Source organism: Zootoca vivipara, chromosome 11, assembly GCF_965207765.1.
Source record: "Zootoca vivipara chromosome 11, rZooViv2.hap1.1, whole genome shotgun sequence".
Classification (NCBI taxonomy): Eukaryota; Metazoa; Chordata; class Lepidosauria; order Squamata; family Lacertidae; genus Zootoca; species Zootoca vivipara.
In genome coordinates, this window is record NC_142594.1 from 46,705,878 (window position 1) to 46,723,970 (window position 18,093).

An 18,093-nucleotide genomic window follows, 5' to 3' on the forward strand; every position below is an offset into this window, starting at 1 on the left:
CAAAAAGTGTTTGACTACATAGAAAGGAACTTTAAAAGGGGGGGGGGGACTTCCCAAGTATTTGGAGTGGGTAACATGGAGTAGCAATGTGAGTTTCTGCACGGATTTCAATAATCTATAATAGGCATGTAGCTAAACAATAGTGAATGGACTGTCAGAGAGATATACAGTGTACTGTTTGCATTAGCTATAATTTTTTTAGTAGAATAAATTGGGAGTGGGGAGTGACAACAGAATGGCATGAGAATGAGGAATTTAAATTATCACTATAAACATGATGTGGCAATACCACTCGCAAACGTTGTTGAATTTTTAAAAAGAAGTTCAAACGCTACATTAAAATGCATGGGTACAAAACTTTTATTTTCAAAAATACACTGTATAGATTATTCAGACCTCACTAGTGACTGTGTTTTCTCTTTTAACAGAAGGATAATAAATACTAGCCAGTTTGAATATCAAACCTAATCCAGCTCCACATTACTGTGAAGGAACTGATCAGAACATGAGGTCTGCTGCTTATGGAAGACCATCCAATTCAAGTTATTCCCCTGCCCCCATTAAGTCTGCATTTCCCATAGATACAAATTATTAGACCTAACACTATAATTTTAATTTAGATTCTTTTGCTTTCAAAGTCCTAGTCACTAGTTCAATTCTCTCTTTTAGCAAAGTGGCTTCTTCAACATTTTTGTGAGCTTGAGTATTCTTCAGCAAGAAATGGGTGAGGAAAAGCTTCAAGCCTTCATGCAGCATTCCCAATTTTGGGTTGTCAGCCAACCTGGAAAAACACAAAGAACTCCAAATTAACCAACCCAGTGTTTTCTTTAGGGCAATGTTACTTCACTAGCAGGGTACAGCCAGGATAGAGGCTTACAAAATATTCTGGAGCATTGTATGGCTAGGCTCGTGACACCATAAGGAAAACCAAATTAGGGCTCTGCAGCAGAACAGATATGCTCCAGGCCTCTGGGGAGAAAAGACAGAACCCCTTTTTGACAGTAAGGTGATGGTTTGACAAATTCTACCTGAGACCAGTGTTCAAAACTCCCATTGTTCTAGGTGCATTTTGTGACAGGGAATTACATTAGTGTGAGCAGTTTCTGAGCTCTAGGAGCGGGATTGCACCTAAGATTTCAGATTAAAATTGCAGAGTGGAAGGAAAGGAAGAATTTTTTCTGCCGCCCCACTTCCAGCTACTCTTTGAAGACTGGAGAAGAGACCCTCTTAAGAATACTGGCAGGTGAGCAGGGGAAGGACTAGACCATGCGAAAAATGAACATAATATTTTAGTTGCAGTTCATTCATTTTCAGCTTTGTATTCTTGTTTCTAAAAAGTGCACCTAGACATTCCGTTGTTGCGCTCATATCCTAGGTATAAGGTGCCATTTAGCTCCCAGCTGAGACAGAACCCCTTTTATCATTAAAATGATCGTTTGACAAATTCTACCTGGAACCCCTAGGATGACTTACTTTCCAAAGATGTGGTTTAGTTCTTCTGGATCTGTTTTCAAGAACAGTGCAGATAGTACTTGTCGTAAGAAGTGGACTTTTGGCTTGTCTAATTCACTGAATTCAATTACCTAGTTAAAAAGCAATGGCATGTCAAAAACTCTTAAGACACTCTCAAGCAATTAAGCTATCATGAAAATGCTAATGTTATTAGTATTAAATAAATCACCTGTACATGATTACCAAAAGAACAGTCATTAATAATTCCAGAGAGCTCAGCTCACCTGTTTGAATATACAATGGGACCTAAAGCTTAATTGTGAATTCAATGCAAAAAAGACATCTGTTTATTGCACATACTGGCCAATTACAAAGAAGTGGGAAAGATTTCATGAAACATGAGGAGATCAACAGCAACTTGCTTAAATCTTAACACCCTCAAGGATAGCTAAGAGGGCACTTGCCAGCTGTTGTCAAACTACAGTTCCCATGCTGGTCATGCTGGTTGGGGCTGACGGCAGATGTGGTCAAACAGCATCACCCTGGGTACCCCCTGCATGGATACCGTTGCAAACCTAGATTCCCCCCATAGAATAACTATTTGCTCTGCCTTGCTTGTTAGGTGACGTTACATACCAAATAACATGTGCATTATGCATGAGCCTAACATGAGATCTAAAAGTAAAGGGTTTTTTTTAAAAACAACAACAACAGTGTTTTGCTTACCTTGAAAACAGTGAGGGACAGAGACTTAGTCTTCAACAGATGAGCCAAGAGATTAACTAAATTTGATAAAGCGGTAGTGGACAGGTTTCTTAAATCTCTTATTTTATCCCACATACTGAACTGGAATGTCATCTAGTTTAAAAAATAAAAATAAAAAGAGAAAAGGCTGTTTATTAACAATCCTACTCTCACAGGTAAGCTGGTTGAGGGGCCGCAAAATGCAATCCAAGTGCTGCTCTGCTGGCAGAGAGGAAGGTAACACTACCAGGTTGACATTTATATCACTGGAGGACCCTGCCCTGCCTTCAGAGAGCTTAGAGGTAAAGCGGGGCATGCTGGGGTGGGCACAGGGGCACTAAATCTAAGCCCCTTTATTTCCTGGACATGTCCCAGAAACTGGCACAACCTTACCCCAGCTCAGGGGTTGGCACAGTTCATTCTCCTCCACTGCAATCAAAACTACCAACCTTCCCCATGGTATTATAGCAGGTCATAGGATATGGTGCTAGCTTCACCAGCTGGCCTCCCCCTCCCCGCCCCAAATCATCAATTTAAGGTAGGATCACTTTGTGCAGTTAATTAATTGTTGCAGCATTGCAAGTTATGTGCAGTGCATTCTGACAGGCCAAATGGTGATAGCCTCTGACTCCAGAGGGAAACTTTTAGACGTAAACCAGTTGGAGGATCAGAAGTGGAAGAGAGTAGGGTACAGGAGAGAGATCTTCCCCCTTTTTTGCTTTTTCTTCTGGTCTAGCCTCTTTGGAAAGGAGGAGAGATCATGCTTGCATCATCAGTCATTCCCTCTCTTGGAGTTGCTTCAAGGAGAAAGAGGACAGAGGGGAGAGGGAGTACAGAATTGAGGATTAATTTAAACACTGGAGCACGCTCTCTCTCTCTCTCTGTGTGTGTGTGTACTTTCATGTGGTCCAGATCATTTAAATGGGTATGGCAGGGAATGACTCTGAAATAGTTCCCATACAATCCATCACTAAGCTGCGGTTCCTTTCTGAGACAATGCTGTTGTTTGGCTTTACAAGCAATATGGAAGGGTTATTGCTCCCCCCAAAAACATATTTTCTATTACATTTAGCAATCATGTGTTTAGCTACCATATATTACCATTTGATAACACCACTTTCATTCCCAGAAATTTAAAAGGTGCAACCAGTAAAGAGAAAGTTCTTAGCTTACCTGGAATCGCTTTTCATATTCGCAAAACTTGGCAGACAAATATGCATAGAAGGGGTTATAAGTCTTCTCTTGCAGGCAACAGTCTATGAGGACATGGACAATCTCTCTCTCCTGCTGATCTTTCAGCCTAAGCCTAAAACATCAATTGCCATTATGTAAATTCCATTTCCTGAATGTTTAGGCTCAACCACCATAAAATGGAAGAGTTACTGCCACCCAATTCATTCTTGACTCGAACTCAATCCATTATGCATCAAGTAAAAAGAAAAGAAAAAAGGATCTAAATAGTTTATGCCAAACCAGTTTCTTCATTGCAGTGTATTCTGCATAATGATTTCAAGAATATATGGACAACAAGATTCATACCATGGATTTCTGGAAAAGAAAGCATTCTTAACTGTGTGCTTTGCATAATATAAAGTTGTGGAACGATTACTAATATTGATAAAGAGAAAAGTCTTGACAGGAAGGTTAGGTAGGAGTATGATCCAATTCAGTGGTGGGCAAAAGAATTGGGAGAGGGAATCCCTCTGTATGACAATATGTGGATAGCTCAGTTGGTTAGTGTGGTGCTGCTAACAAGGTTTGAACCCCAAATAGGACAACTGCAAATTCCTGCATTGCAGGGGGTTGGACTGGATGATCCTCAGGGTCCCTACCAACTCTATGTTTGGCCTCTGGGTTACAAAAATCTGGGTGATTTACAACCAGCTGTCCTTCCTGGGGCTGATGAGAGCTGTAGTCCAAAACATCAAGAGAGGCTGAGGAGAGGCCAAGCTATTCTGAATTAAGAAATTGCTAGTGGGTGACCGAAGGAAAAACTACCCTCTCAAGTTTTTCCAATTCCTAATTGAGGGTGTTGGGGATTTCAACCAACCTACAGTAATTACAAAAATATAATCAGCATTAATGAGTTCCTACTGGCTGTCTCAGCAGAAAGTCTGGCAGGACTGAACGGCCTCCTTACTCACGGAGCTGGACCATGCAGAGGATTAAGACGCTGTTGGCAAGGAATAGTCTTAACTTGTGCTGTACCTGTTCTGTCAAATAAGTCTGATTTAGATTCCAGAGCTGTCAGATGCTTGGCAGCACTAAAGCCAATTAAAATGAAGAATGCTTAATATTATAATGCAGAGAGTGTCAAGCACAAAATTTGCATCCTTTCAAAATGAGGCTTTCATCTATAGTTACCCAGTCGGAGATGGCGGGGATGGCCTGATTTTGCTAAGGTATAGATAAAATGCTTCATTTTACACCAAGTCACTTTTCAGTGAAGTCAATGGAACAATAATGTGCAATTTGTCGCAAACAATGCCACTGATCGCCCCACAAGATGTTATTAGTCAAGAGGATCAAAAGTAATGCAACCAATTTCTGTAGCTAGCGGCAAGGGTCACCAATGGTGCTCTCCCTGTCACATGAGACCCTCCTTGTCACAAACCACTTCCCCGCTGAAATTATGCTTGAAAGAAGCATTCTTTTGTAGCCAATACAATAAATTGTGCTCGGTTGAGGTGTGTATGTGGTGCCCACAAGTTTCTTCAGTTTGCAGATGTGCCCACAGAGTAAAAAATATTGGCAATTTCTGACCTAAGAGCTGAGAGTGAACATAGGGAGATATGTGGATGCCAGAACACTAAGGTTCTCGTATATTTATCCTGCAGGATTTAGTACCGGCTGTTAAAAGAAATGCTGTGGTACATAGGCCATTGTCCAAAGTTTATGACAGGTGGCCTTTAACCTGAAGATGCAGCTGAAGGCTCACCAAAATCCATGAAGTGAGTACCTCACATTTCATACACAACAATGATTCATAGCTGAATTTAATTTTAGATAGTGGGGTCTATGGGACCTCCTGTTACATTTGTGCATATATGCTTGCTTACAGTAATAATGTTTTTGCAAAAAAATATATGCAAGTTTAATTTAAGCCACCTGCAGCTGAGCTGGTTAGACTTAAATTTTTGAGAAACCTCACAAGCACACCCTCTTAAGCATGTTGTCACTGTACCAAATTAAAAACAACAAGGGTGCATAGAAATGTGTTCCTACTAGGCACTCTCCAACTAAGAAACTTGATTGAGCTTCCATATTTACTCTTTCAAGTGCTTCCCCGTTTCGGCTTTCTCTGATTGGGTTTAAACAGAAAAGGATTCCTTCACTTGGTAAGTGTGCCATTTGCCTATGATTTAAGGCAAAAAGCAGCCTCTCTCTCTCTCACACACACCCTTTTGGTTTTCTGAGTGGCAACTAGTTACAGGTAGGTAGCTGTGTTGGTCTGAGTCGAAGCAAAATAAAAAAATTCCTTCAGTAGCACCTTAAAGACCAACTAAGTTTATATTTTGGTATGAGCTTTCTTGTGGATGCACACTTCTTCAGAAACAGTGGCAACTGTTTCTCATCTTTACAGATGTAGGGTCCACTCCTACATCAGAATATTAATGTTGCGGTCTACTTGTTCAAACGGAGGATTCTTGCCGCTTTCTTGAGCAGTGATAAACTCTGGGAGCAACATTACATATGAAAGAGACTTAGTGTTGTGTCCTTATAGTACATGTTTTAGTTAATATTCAAGTAAAGCATATTGGATAGTAACAGGCAGTCCACCGGGCAGCAAACCTGCAAATGTTGCATCAGATCCCAGAGAGCACCTCCTTCCGAGGCTTTATCTCAATTTAGACAACTCTAGCTAAAAATCCCAGGTCTCATCTCTAAATTCAAATGACCCTTTCTCTCCCACGCTCCCTTATATGTATACACCCTGCAGAGTCCTGGTTTTGGACCCCACCCCCTGCAGGTAGATTGCCCATTCAAGAGAACATTCATAGCCATTATAGGAACATTAAGGCTCTTTTGTCAGATCCCATCAGGGGACACTTTAGGGAAAGCCATTTACAGTAATCAGATAGATGGACAAACTCATACCATCCCCTCTCTCAAAAGTGGTTCAGCTACCATTAAATGGCTCCTGGCTGAAAGTTCTCTCGGGAACAGAGAACTGGAGAAGTTAGCAAGTAGAATATTTCCACACCAATTACGTATATTTACTTCTCTAGAGAAAAAATAAATTCCAACAAGTAACAAGGCCCCAGAGCATTCCTATACAGGCACTCCTTTGGCTCCCAGTTTCTCAGAACATGAATCAGAATATCCTTAATCATAAGCAGTTCCTCCTTCTGAGATGAATGGCATTTCAGCAACAAAAGCAGGGTGAGGTTTACTCTTTGTCAGTGCATTTAACCACCAAAATGTGATACCTACCTCCACACCGGAATCGAACAAGAAGCTTGGCAGCTAACATTTGTAAGGCAATTTCTACCTAGGCACCCCAAATCCCTGAAGTAGGGAAGATACCAAAACAGCTGATTCCAAACACACCACTCTACTGACACAACACACCTTGCCCAGGGGCTCCACAGAATTCAATGTCTGTAGCTCTTACGTCTGCTTGGAAAGCCATTTCTAAGCATGCTTCCATAAGGAACATGTGAATGTCAAACAGTCTTGCGGTGAATAGTTCTTTGCCAAGAACCCCCTGAGTAGTTCAGCAGGAATTGTAATGTGCCAGGCTCATGAATCTCCTCCAGATTTGTTACCCCTTCCGCTTTTTACTACACATGCACTGAATCCTGTTCCATTACAATATGTCTTTCTCTACAAGCATATTCTGCTAAGACTGACTCCGCTCCAGAGAGCTGCCATGAAATCTTCCTCTCCTCCCATGCCCCAGTGGTAGTGGACAAGACCTCTAAAAGAGGCAGATAAGCTTCTCCATCTGTTTACTTCCCTAACTTTCAGGCTTCTGAATTATTCCCACAGTATGGCTTAGCCTCTGGGGTGTGCAAATTTAAGGGCCTGGTCCAACCCACTTAAGCTTTCATGGCACAGAGAAGAGGTTCTAAGAGGCTTAAGAAGAGGTTCTTCTCACTCATGGCTGCAGGCTCCAGCTAGTCTCTCTGCAAACCACTCACTTCCAGTGTGGAGAGCATTTTCTCTTGCTCAAGTCTGTCAGAGCCTTTCCCCAGCAGCTTTACTAAAAGTGTTTCTTCCAGCTTTTTTATTCTCATCACTGCTGACAGGCTCCTGAGCAGACAGTCCTTCAGGTGCTCATTCATCCCACACACAACTAAGAGCTAAGAAGCTGGATTTCTGGGTCAACCTTGACCCCTTGTAGCTGATGTTCACTCATGTCCCTCATCTCCTGCCATGCAACCTCCAGGCTCACTTTCAGAACTGCCTCACATTCCTTGGAGTCTTGTTCTTTCCATGTTGGTTCAATTTACACTACCGGTAGGTCCCAGTATGTAATAACAGCTCATATTCCAGACACCAGTGTTAATGCACTCTCTGCTTTGCGCATGGCAAAAGTTTCCAAGAGCGGCACAATAGGGTTTCATTTCATTTTGACAGGGTCCAAGAATTAGCTTGTCTTACCGAGAAACCTCTTTGTCCTCACTATCAAGTACTTGAGTCTTCTTTAAGGCTTGAGGGACAGGTCCCTCACTTGCACAGATATGTACTTAGAAATTTATTTACCATATTTATATTCAAGCTGCTGAGCAAGTGGAGCCTGCTAGAGGCAGCTGGGAGCCTTTCTTGATAAAGGATAAAGAATACTTGACCCAGCAAGTGTGGGCACCTGCCTTTAGATGAGAAAAATTTGTGAGTTTTAAAAAATCATTTAATTTAAAGTTTACAAAAAGAGCTTACGGGAAACAGGCAGACCTCAGAAAGCTGTCAATGCAGCCACACACAAGGCTGCTCCAGTTTAGCTAACCCAAGCTAAAACTCTCCTCTTCAAATTCAACCTCTCACTTTCATGCTGTCCCCTTCACCCTGCAGAGCACTAGCTTGAGATCCCACCCCCTGCAGATAGATTGCCCATTCAGGAGAATGTCCACAGCCATTAAAGGAACATTAAGGTTTTTTTTTTTTTACATCCATCAGGCAACACTTTAAGCAAACCATCAGGACTGCCATCTGATTTCAGTTAACAGGCCTAAATTCACAAAAAGGTGAAAAAAATTTTATTTTATCCTTCTATGTATGAAGCAAGCTCTTTTTCAAAAATTGTATCTTAGGTTTCAATCCTATGTACAATTACTTGAAAGTAAGCTCCACTGAATATTTTACTTCTGAATAAACATGCTTGAGATTGCACTGTAAGAATGTTTCTAACTGTTTCGGGTTTGCACCAGGTAGAATGCTCCAGCTAAGACTCTTATTCATGAGAAAGGTATTTCACATCCAAACAGTGGCTTAGGTTTCTGAAATCATCCTACCCTGGCGACTACTTACTTTAAAAGTTTTTCAAAGGCATCCAAAAAGTCTTCGCTAGTCATCAAGATACAAAATATATTCCTCCTTATATCTGTGTTCATTCTTTGCTTACGAGCAAGCTCCAGAATCTTCGAACTCACCTGAGTAGGGGAAAGGGTTGAAAACTTAACATTTCACAAACTCTTAATATCGCAGATGAATTTCATAATTTCAAACAGTCTAGTAACATCTTCACCAGGAAAATGAGCAAAGTCAAATGTTTGGCTTTCAAGCTACATTACGTTCTCAGGAATTTTCAAAATGTAATCCTCAGGGCCAAAGTACATAGTATGTTATTCATACTTTTTGAAAAGTGTGAGTAAAATGGGTACAGAGGTATAACTTGGTTTAAGAACAGCTTAGTTTATGAACAACTTGGATTAAGAACACTGCAAACCCCGAAGTAGGTGTTTTGATTTGTGAACTTTGCCTTGGAAGCAGAATATGTGCCGCTTCCTGTTGAGTGTGTTCCGTTTGTAAATTGAGTCTCCCGCTGCTAGGGGAAAGCACGCCTTGGTTTAAGAATGCTTTGGTTTAAGAACGGACTTCTGGAACAGATTAAGTTCGTATTATTTTTTTGAAGAAAAAGCAGCAACAAGGATTTGATCTGGAACTTGCTCCCAGCCCAGCACCAGTTTTCTGCCGTGAAGCCCCCTTTCCTACTTTCCCATGTCGTAAGGCGGCTTGAGCTTGGTTTTAACTATGGAAAGGTGGCATACAAATAAAATGATGTATGTCTGTACCTTTGAACAGATTTTGAAAGGAAAAAAATTCTAAGCACAACCACCACAAATACCTTCATTTATGCTAATTCATAAGCCCTGTCTTAAGACACACTTCCAGAATGACGTTAAGAGTGAGGATCCCATTTACCTTTCCTACAGGTAGTATTGGTTGAATTTGGTTGCTGGTGCTGTCAATCATTGGCGCTCCGGTCCATGACGATCCAACAATCCACCACCGACCAACTTGTTCAGCAGTTAGGAGAGATTCCAATGACACTCGAACTTGAGCATCTTTTCCAGAACTATTATGAGTCTTACAGAAAGGAAAAATGCTATGTCAGACAATTTTTTAAATAAAGGGTTTTATACCCAGTTGTTAGCCTAATTAGATGTCCTCCAGTTACATCTGGCAGCAAATACGATGGAAACCTTGGCTGTTGTTTGCTTGAACTGAAAGTGCTCCTCTTTTTGAACCACTGAACCACTTTTTGAACCACTTTTTTGTTGCACTAAGACAGTCAACTGTTCTACATAAGGAGCTCCTAAGGCCCAGGATGTTAGTAGCAGCTTTTGCTAATACTCAAGTCTTTGTTCACAGTGTATGAAAGAAATATAGCAATATGGTTTTTCATGTAGTTTACCAGTGTCCTCTGTAGCTTTCTTAGTTTCTCAACCGGCTCTGGATCGTAACCAGGGATTTTTCTCATGTCATTGTTTTTTAGTGCCAGCATGGTCTCCAACATGAAACAAACCTTTAGAAAAACACAGTAAGTCTGCATTATTGTTCCAGTACCTAAAACGGCAAAGATCTGCAGCATAAAAAAATGGACTAGAACCGAAGTTTTATAGCCATCCCTAAGACCAATTTTTAAATGTGTCAAACAAAATCAAATGTTTGACTGATTTATGAAGAACTGAAGAAGCTCTAGTTTGTAAGTTTTCCAAAGAATGCCCAACCCATCATACCATAGTGCAAGTGGTGTTGGAAAAATATAGGAATACTAAAGTTCCTACCAAACTCTGTTTTAGGGTGGTATTCAGTGCTTTCTGCCTGCTGATGGAACAGGGAGAGGGAGGTGATTATTACTATTACTATTAGTAAATTTGTATATCGCCCTTCATCTGCAGATCTCAGCGTAGTTCACAACATGAACAACAAAAAACAACAACACAAAATACATAAAAAATGTAAGAACAAAAACCAAACCAATAATCCCCTTTCACACAACACATTTAAAAGAGTATCAGATGTTAATCAGCCAAAGGCATGGTTGAAGAGGATTTTTAGGGATTCCTCCCCCCCCCCAGTGCCCCTCAAATCTACTTGAGGGGATGAAGAAGAAATTGCCAACAAATGCCTCGCCTCTTGTTCCGCTGACAGATTCCTTCCATCACAGAAAGCATGGGATACCACATTTTGATAAAAAAGTTATCCCAAAAAGGTACTTTAAAAAGGCATTCATACCCTTGACTGGTCCTGGAATTGCTTTCCTACTGCATTTGCTTTTTTCTGGGCCTCCGTGATAAGTTCTTTTAGGGCCAAAGCATCATCTTTCCTCAAGGAAAAGCCTACATTTTTCAGCAGCAGCAGAATTAGTTCAATATCCTTTTCAGAAAAAGTGCTAACAAGCTTCTTTAAGATGTCGAAGATCAGCAGTGAATGCACTACATAAAAATTATACAAATGAGCAATTAAGATAAGGAGGTTCTCGCATTCTTTCCCTTCAGCTTCACTTTTGTAGACTTCATCAAATTTCCGCACCACAGTTTCCAAAAAGTGAGCACCAACCTGGAACATTTAACACACAAACATGATCCATGAGCTGCTGACCAATTAAGCACTTTAAAACAGATAGCCAACAATTTATAACTAATGTTGTGGTCCTAAAATTTGCTGACCAGCAATTTAAAAGTAATATATAATAATATATAATATTGGCTGCTGTGCTAGCATAAGATTACTAATCACTGCATTAGGCTGCATTACACAGACAAGTCCTTTCACTCAAGATTATTTCACAAGCTGAATGAATTTTAGTTTGGCAGAACACTCTTGCAAATGCTAATGAGCTATATCAAGGTGATTAAGAAAAAACAAAAAAATTCCTTCAGTAGCACCTTAAAGACCAACTAAGTTTTTATTTTGGTATGAGCTTTCGTGTGCATGCACACTTCTTCAGATACAGTGAAAAAACAAGTGTAGCTGTTCAATACAATTCACAAAGCACAGAAGTCCACTTAAGCACCACTTTTGAAAACAGCCTTAGATTGCAGTGGATGGTGATGCTCCTGTACACAGGGTAGGACAGTTATTAAAATGAACCCCTCTTTCTACAAATTTATTCAATTAATTATGGGTATTGGTTGATTACAGAAAACATGAAGTGCTCCTTTGTTTAAACAAATGCCCCCTTTTCAATAAGTGGTCTTTAAGGAGCCTTGGGGCACCTTAAAGACCAACACATTTGTTTCCTTGACATAAGCTTTCCTTGACTTTAGTCCATCAGATGCATGAAGCATATTCCTGAAGTTGCAGGTGTGTGTGTACATATGTGGGCAGAATTGTAAAAAGTAAGGCCAGAGACAGAAGTACAATTATGTGATTAACTGTGGTCCTTTGTAACAAATGCCTCTTTTCAGAAATGGCTGGAAATCAGAACATGCACTCCTGGCTCCTAGAAACCAGTGTCAAACCTCCTATTAGTTTTAATAATAATAATAATAATAATAATAATAATAATAATAATAATAAATTATTTATACCCCACCCATCTGGCTGGGTTTCCCCAGCCACTCTGGGCAGCTTCCAACAGAAAAACAAAATAATCGATTAAACATTAAAAGCCTTTCTAAACAGGGCGGCCTTCAGATGTCTACTAAAAATCTGTTCCTGTTTTTCTTTGACATCTGATGGGAGGGCATTCCACAGGGCGGGTGCCACTACCAAGAAGGCCCTCTGCTTGGTTCCCTGCATCTTGACTTCTCGCAACAAGGGAACCGCCCGAAGGCCCTTGGTACTGCACCTCAGTGTCTGGGCAGAACAATGGGGGTGGAGACACTCCTTCAAGTATACTGGACCGAGGCCATTTAGGGCTTTAAAGGTCAGCACCAACACTTTGAATTGTGCTCGGAAACGTACTGGGAGCCAATGTAGATCTTTCAAGACCGGTGTTTTGTGGTCTTGGCGGCCGCTCCCAGTCACCAATCTAGCTGCCGCATTCTGGATTAGTTGTAGTTTCCGGGTCACCTTCAAAGGTAGCCCCACGTAGAGCGCATTGCAGTAGTCCAAGCGGGAGATAACTAGAGCATGCACCACTCTGGCGAGACAGTCTGCAGGCAGGTAGGGTCTCAGCCTGCATACCAGATGGAGCTGATAGACAGCTGCCCTGGACACAGAATTGACCTGCGCCTCCATGGACAGCTGAGAGTCCAAAATGACTCCCAGGCTGCGCACCTGGTCCTTCAGGGGCACAGTTACCCCATTCAGGAACAGGGAGTCCTCCACACCTGCCCGCCTCCTGTCGCCCAGTACTTCTGTCTTGTCAGGATTCAACCACAATCTGTTAGCTGCCATCCATCCTCCAACCGCCTCCAGGCACTCACACAGGACCTTCACCGCCTTCACTGTTTCCGATTTGAAAGAGAGGTAGAGCTGGGTATCATCCGCATACTGATGAACACCCAGCCCAAACCCCCTGATGATCTCTCCCAGTGGCTGCATGTAGATGTTAAAAAGCATGGGGGAGAGGACAGAACCCTGAGGCACCCCACAAGTGAGAGCCCAGGGGTCTGAACACTCAACCCCCACCACCACTTTCTGAACACGGCCCAGGAGGAAGGAGCGGAACCACTGTATAACAGTGCCCCCAGCTCCCAACCCCTCTAGACGGTCTAGAAGGATGTTATGGTCGATGTTGTCAAAAGCCACTGAGAGATCCAGCAGAACTAGGAAACAACTGAACTATGGCAAACAAATTACTACAGAACACACAGAGTGAAATTTGTAGAAGTACGTTGCTTTTCTCTGTGGTCAACATGCAAAGATCCTTGGCTTTTTAATTACAAAGGTGTGAAGTACTACTTAATGAAAGTTTTCTGAAATAATGACTTTATTTATATTCTACCATTCTGCCTAACAGCACCTGATATGACATTGTTTAAAAAAACCAAGTATCATAAAATCTAAAATGACCAAAGTGTCATGAAATTATTAGTAGAAGCCAAAGGCAGAGTAGAAAAGTTCCTTTATTACTGTGCTACTCATGTAATTACCTCAATTCCCACTGTCCGATGAAGGATGCTAACTAAAAGCACATGCTCCATCACCAGCCTGGAAGGCATTGCTGATTCTGTAACGCAAGCACTGATAAGGATATCTGTCAGCGTTTCATTCATATCTTTTCTACTGTTCCCCATGTAGAGCTCCTCCAACTGTCCACTTATAGAGGCTAAATTTGGTTCACTCAACCTAATGGAAAATAAATCATATAGAAATAAAGTTAAACGTTAGCTTTAATGTTCTGTTTCATTTTAACATACAGTCATATGAAATGTATTTAAAATGTGTGTTCATGGGTGTTTGAAGTACAGTATATATTTATAAATACACTTTTGTCCATTTGAGAAAAACTGATAGGCCATTCAGCTCAATTTATTTGCTTTATTTCCTGCCTTTCTTTCCCTAACTGAACACAAAGTGATGCCAATAATACTTGGACCAACAAATAAAAGTTGCAGTAGGGCAAGTTAGAAGTCCTTAAATGTGCTGTCTTGGCTGATTTCTGTAAGGAAAATTTCAGTACTCCCCATACAAACTGTCCTGTAATCATCACATGAGATACTTCTTCCTGTCTGGAGGTCCAGAGAGTGGCAACAGGCCTTTTCTGAGGTGACTCCCCATTTGTGGAATACTCTCCCCAAGAAGGCTTGCCTTCATTACATACCTTTAGGCACCAAGCAAAAACCATTCTTCTTCTCACTGGTCTTTGGCTAATAAAACAATCTCTGGCCTTTTAAACTGTGTTTAGGGGGTACAGTACTGTTTTTGTTTGTTACTGTTATATATTTCTGCATTTTTACATTGTAAACCACCTTGTGACCCTCGGATGAAGGGTGCTAGAGACATTTAGTAAAATAAATAAAATAAAATACTACCTGTTAATTAGGCCCTTCAGTGTTTTCCTCAGCCTTTCCAATTCTTCCCTTTTTGGGGCATCTATTGTCTCTTCAGACCTTCGCATATGTGGGGGAATATACTTTGTAGCATCTTGGCAAGGATTCTTTAAGAAGGAAAAGAAAAAATAGACGATGTATTAATTAAATAATTTAATATTTGAGAAAAATGGTTGAATATTGAGATCTCATGTGATTTATGAATGAAAATGAACCTGTTCTGTATATTTTACTACAATGTAAGCCATCTATGTGAATGCTTGGCACACTGATATTGCCAAAGGTGGGAAACAAATGCTCTGTGACAATGCAATAGCCGGCGTGGTAAAAATCTTCACATTTTAACATTGGCATCTGTACCTAAAAATGTAAATGGTGACTGTGACAAATGTAGGTTTGCTAACTTATAGACGTTTGAAAGGTACGCTCATTGGGAAGCTTGGATTAGCTGCTGCTTTCAAAGGAGAAAGCTTGTTGCTGTGCACTTGTCAAAGGCATATCTTAGGAAACACAGGGAGCTGCCCGATACCAAGTCTGAACATTGGTTCATATAGCTCATGCTGACTTGCAACAGGCCTCCAGGAGTTTCTTTCAGCCTGACCTGGAGATGCCCGGAAGTTAACCAAGTACCTTCTGATTGTAAAGCAGATGTACTACCAATGAGCTATGACCCATGCCTATCTCACTAAGTATTGGTACACACAGACCCCCTAAATATCCCGCGAGATACTTTAAAAAAAAAACAGACCTCATCCTGCTCTCCAGGAGAGGTGGGTTCCTTGGCTCCAGACTCTGGGCTTCTTAGGTCAGGGGATCTGCTTTCTTCCTCTTCATTCTCGCTTTCTCCTTCCCCACTGAATTCTTCTGAGCTTATTGGGTCTTCTCCCAGTGCGAAATCCTCCTCGGCCTCTTCTCCCAGACCCACTTCCTCATCTCCACTCAGCCCCTCTTCCTCAGACCCCTCTCCTCCCTCTTCCCCCGGCCCCTTTCCTTCTTCCTCTCCCTCTCCTTCCCCCTCGCTGCTCTCGTACAGGCCGGAGAAGGGGCCCCCTGTCACCAGGGCTCCCAGCACGTAACCCAGCCCGTCTCTGGCGAAGCTGGGAGGCAAGGTCGCCTCCATCCCCTCAGCCAGCCCTTCCAGCGGCTGCTTCTTCTTCTTCCGACGCTTGCCGAGCCCCAGCTGCCTCTCCAGCCGCCGGATCTCCCGCTCCTCCTCCTCGTTGGCCGCCAGCAAGGCTCGCTTGCGCGCCAGGGCCTCGGCCGAAGGAGAGGCCTTCCCGGGTCTCTCTCGAGGGGCCTCGGCTGCGGCGGGGGGCCGCTTCTCTGGTTCCGGGGCCGGCAGGGAAACCTGCTTCTTCTTCTTCTCCTTCTTCTCCGGCTGCAGCTCTTTCTTTCCAGCTGGCGCTGCCGAAGGAGGAGGCCGAGGATTTTTCACCGCCTCGCCGCCGTTCAGGAGGCGACGACGCCGGCTCCGTTTCAACCTGCGCTTCTCTCGACGCAGCTCCCGGCGGTTCTTCCGACTGCTCGACACCGGCAGCGGCTCCTGTAGAGGAGTCGAGGGGAGGCCGAGGCCGCCGCCGCCGCCGCCACCACCACCCTCGGACCCCCCGGCAGCCGCCACGAACTCCCGCACCGCCAGCCCCAGTTTCTGCAGATTCCCGGCCTTCTGCTTCTGCCGCCCTCGCCTCTTGCTGTGCCCCTGTCCATTTGTGGCCGCCCGCTTCATGGCCTCAGCCGGCGTACACAATTCAGGCCTTTCTCTCCCCTCAAGCGTTGCGCCTCATGGGCGCCGCCATCTTGACGCGCGGCTGTTTCGAACACGGGCCTTAGAAACGGCAGCGCCACCTGCTGGACCTTCGTTGCAACCTGGACAAGCTTCGGGACCCTTTGCCTGTTTGACTCGTCCTCCGCAAGGAACGCTGGGAAATGTAGTTCCCTCTGGGAACGGATCCTCTTCGCAAAAGCATACAGTAATTCCCTACTTGTGACTATTTCCCAGCCACCTTCCTACCCGGTTTTCAGAAAGTTATTATCGCTCCTTTTCCATACGGTTTTCATTTCGTTGTTCATCTGCCTGTGTGTAGCCGTAACTCTCAACAAAGGCCACCTTGCCATGCTGTGACTATAAACTGAAAGCAAACAGAATTCAGCAATCCATTGCATATGAGATTATATCAACAAAATATCAACAAAAGGCAAATTTTTCAGCCTCCCAAAGCAATTACTCATTAAGAATAAGTAAGAGGCCCAGCCTTCAGACTAAAAAGACAGGTCCTACGCCTAGAAAAGGAAGAGAATTAAGATCAGCTCCTCAAGGCTGCAAAGAACTGTTGAGCTACCGTATAAGCATTAATAGGTCTGATTCAGGTCAGGCTGATGTTCCAAAACTTCCCTCTTCCTCTAGCATAGAAAAAGACCACACATTTGGTAAGAGAAAAATGGTTTACTAGTTTACTGTACTTGCAAACTCTCCAATGGTCAGATTCCTGTACCTTTCCATACAGCATTGAGAAAAAGTTGCACAAGCAGTAAAACGCTGCTTAGTTACAGTGATGAAAGTTCATCGGTATAGGAACTCCAAAGTGGTTTGTGAGAGCCATGTAGTCAGAGTTTGGAGCAAGCAGCTCAGACTTCTTTACTGTATATGCTGAGCTCAGGTAGATTGGAGGATGAAGAACAGGCTTGATTGCCCAGTCCCTCTCAAAGTGAACTAAGGCTAGCCGGACAGCTTACTCTATGGTTAGCCCCTTCATGCTTTAGACTTAAGCATGTTGACTATATGAGGCTGGTTATCCCACATAATGGTCAGAGTAAGTGCTAGGCGCACTTCCCTGGGTATGCATATTTATAATACATGCTTTATTCATAAATTCAAACTTGGATTCAATAGGAATGGATTTGCTTACTGAAAACATTTCTACCCTTCCCCTTAGAATATTTGAGGTGGCTTACAAACTGGTGTAGGCCCATTTACAACCCTTCTCTCACCACTATTCCTTGTGCATCCTCACAAGAGCTGTGCAGGGGGTGGGGGAGGGCATTTAGGGAACTACGTAGGTCATCAGTATCTCCCACAGCATCAGCCACAGTGTTTGATAAAGTACAGTGATTGATAAAAGCACAGCCAAGCAAAAGGCATGTGCATGTGTGAGAGAGTACATTGGGAGGGCGAGGAGAGAAGAAGGAGCCAGGATTCTTTTATTTTTCTTGCTTTGTTCTTACCCTAAAGGTGAAAAGGAAACTGAGTCGCTGCATCTGGCCAACCTTCAGCCATATTACTGATAATTGCCAGCAATAAACCAATTTGCCAGCTTTGTCTTATTTGTATCATCTGCAGTGCCTAGCTAGCCTGGACTTGCTGTCCCTGGGCTGCAGTCCCAAGGCTGTCATTTCTTGTCCTCCTAAGTACTGAGCATTTGCATCCAGCTCTGGCTGGAAAACTTTAATAACTCATTAATTTTCAGAAGATGGTTTGCTACCTTCGATGCATTTCTCCATTTTCAGTCAT

The 18,093-nt window shown here is 42.7% G+C and overlaps 1 protein-coding gene across 1 annotated transcript; it reads right to left on the minus strand.

Annotated features, from left to right (window-relative positions):
* Positions 1 to 342: 342 nt before the first annotated feature.
* NOM1 (nucleolar protein with MIF4G domain 1) lies at positions 343 to 17,892 on the minus strand. The gene is made up of 11 exons (XM_035129708.3): positions 15,334 to 17,892; positions 14,568 to 14,692; positions 13,686 to 13,881; positions 10,879 to 11,202; positions 10,055 to 10,165; positions 9,562 to 9,726; positions 8,668 to 8,789; positions 3,370 to 3,502; positions 2,179 to 2,310; positions 1,474 to 1,583; positions 343 to 781 (listed from the first exon to the last, which is right to left on the minus strand). The coding sequence occupies exons 1-11, from the start codon at positions 16,309 to 16,311 to the stop codon at positions 604 to 606; spliced, it is 2,574 nt and encodes an 857-aa protein (XP_034985599.2). The 5' UTR covers positions 16,312 to 17,892; the 3' UTR covers positions 343 to 603.
* Positions 17,893 to 18,093: the final 201 nt, after the last annotated feature.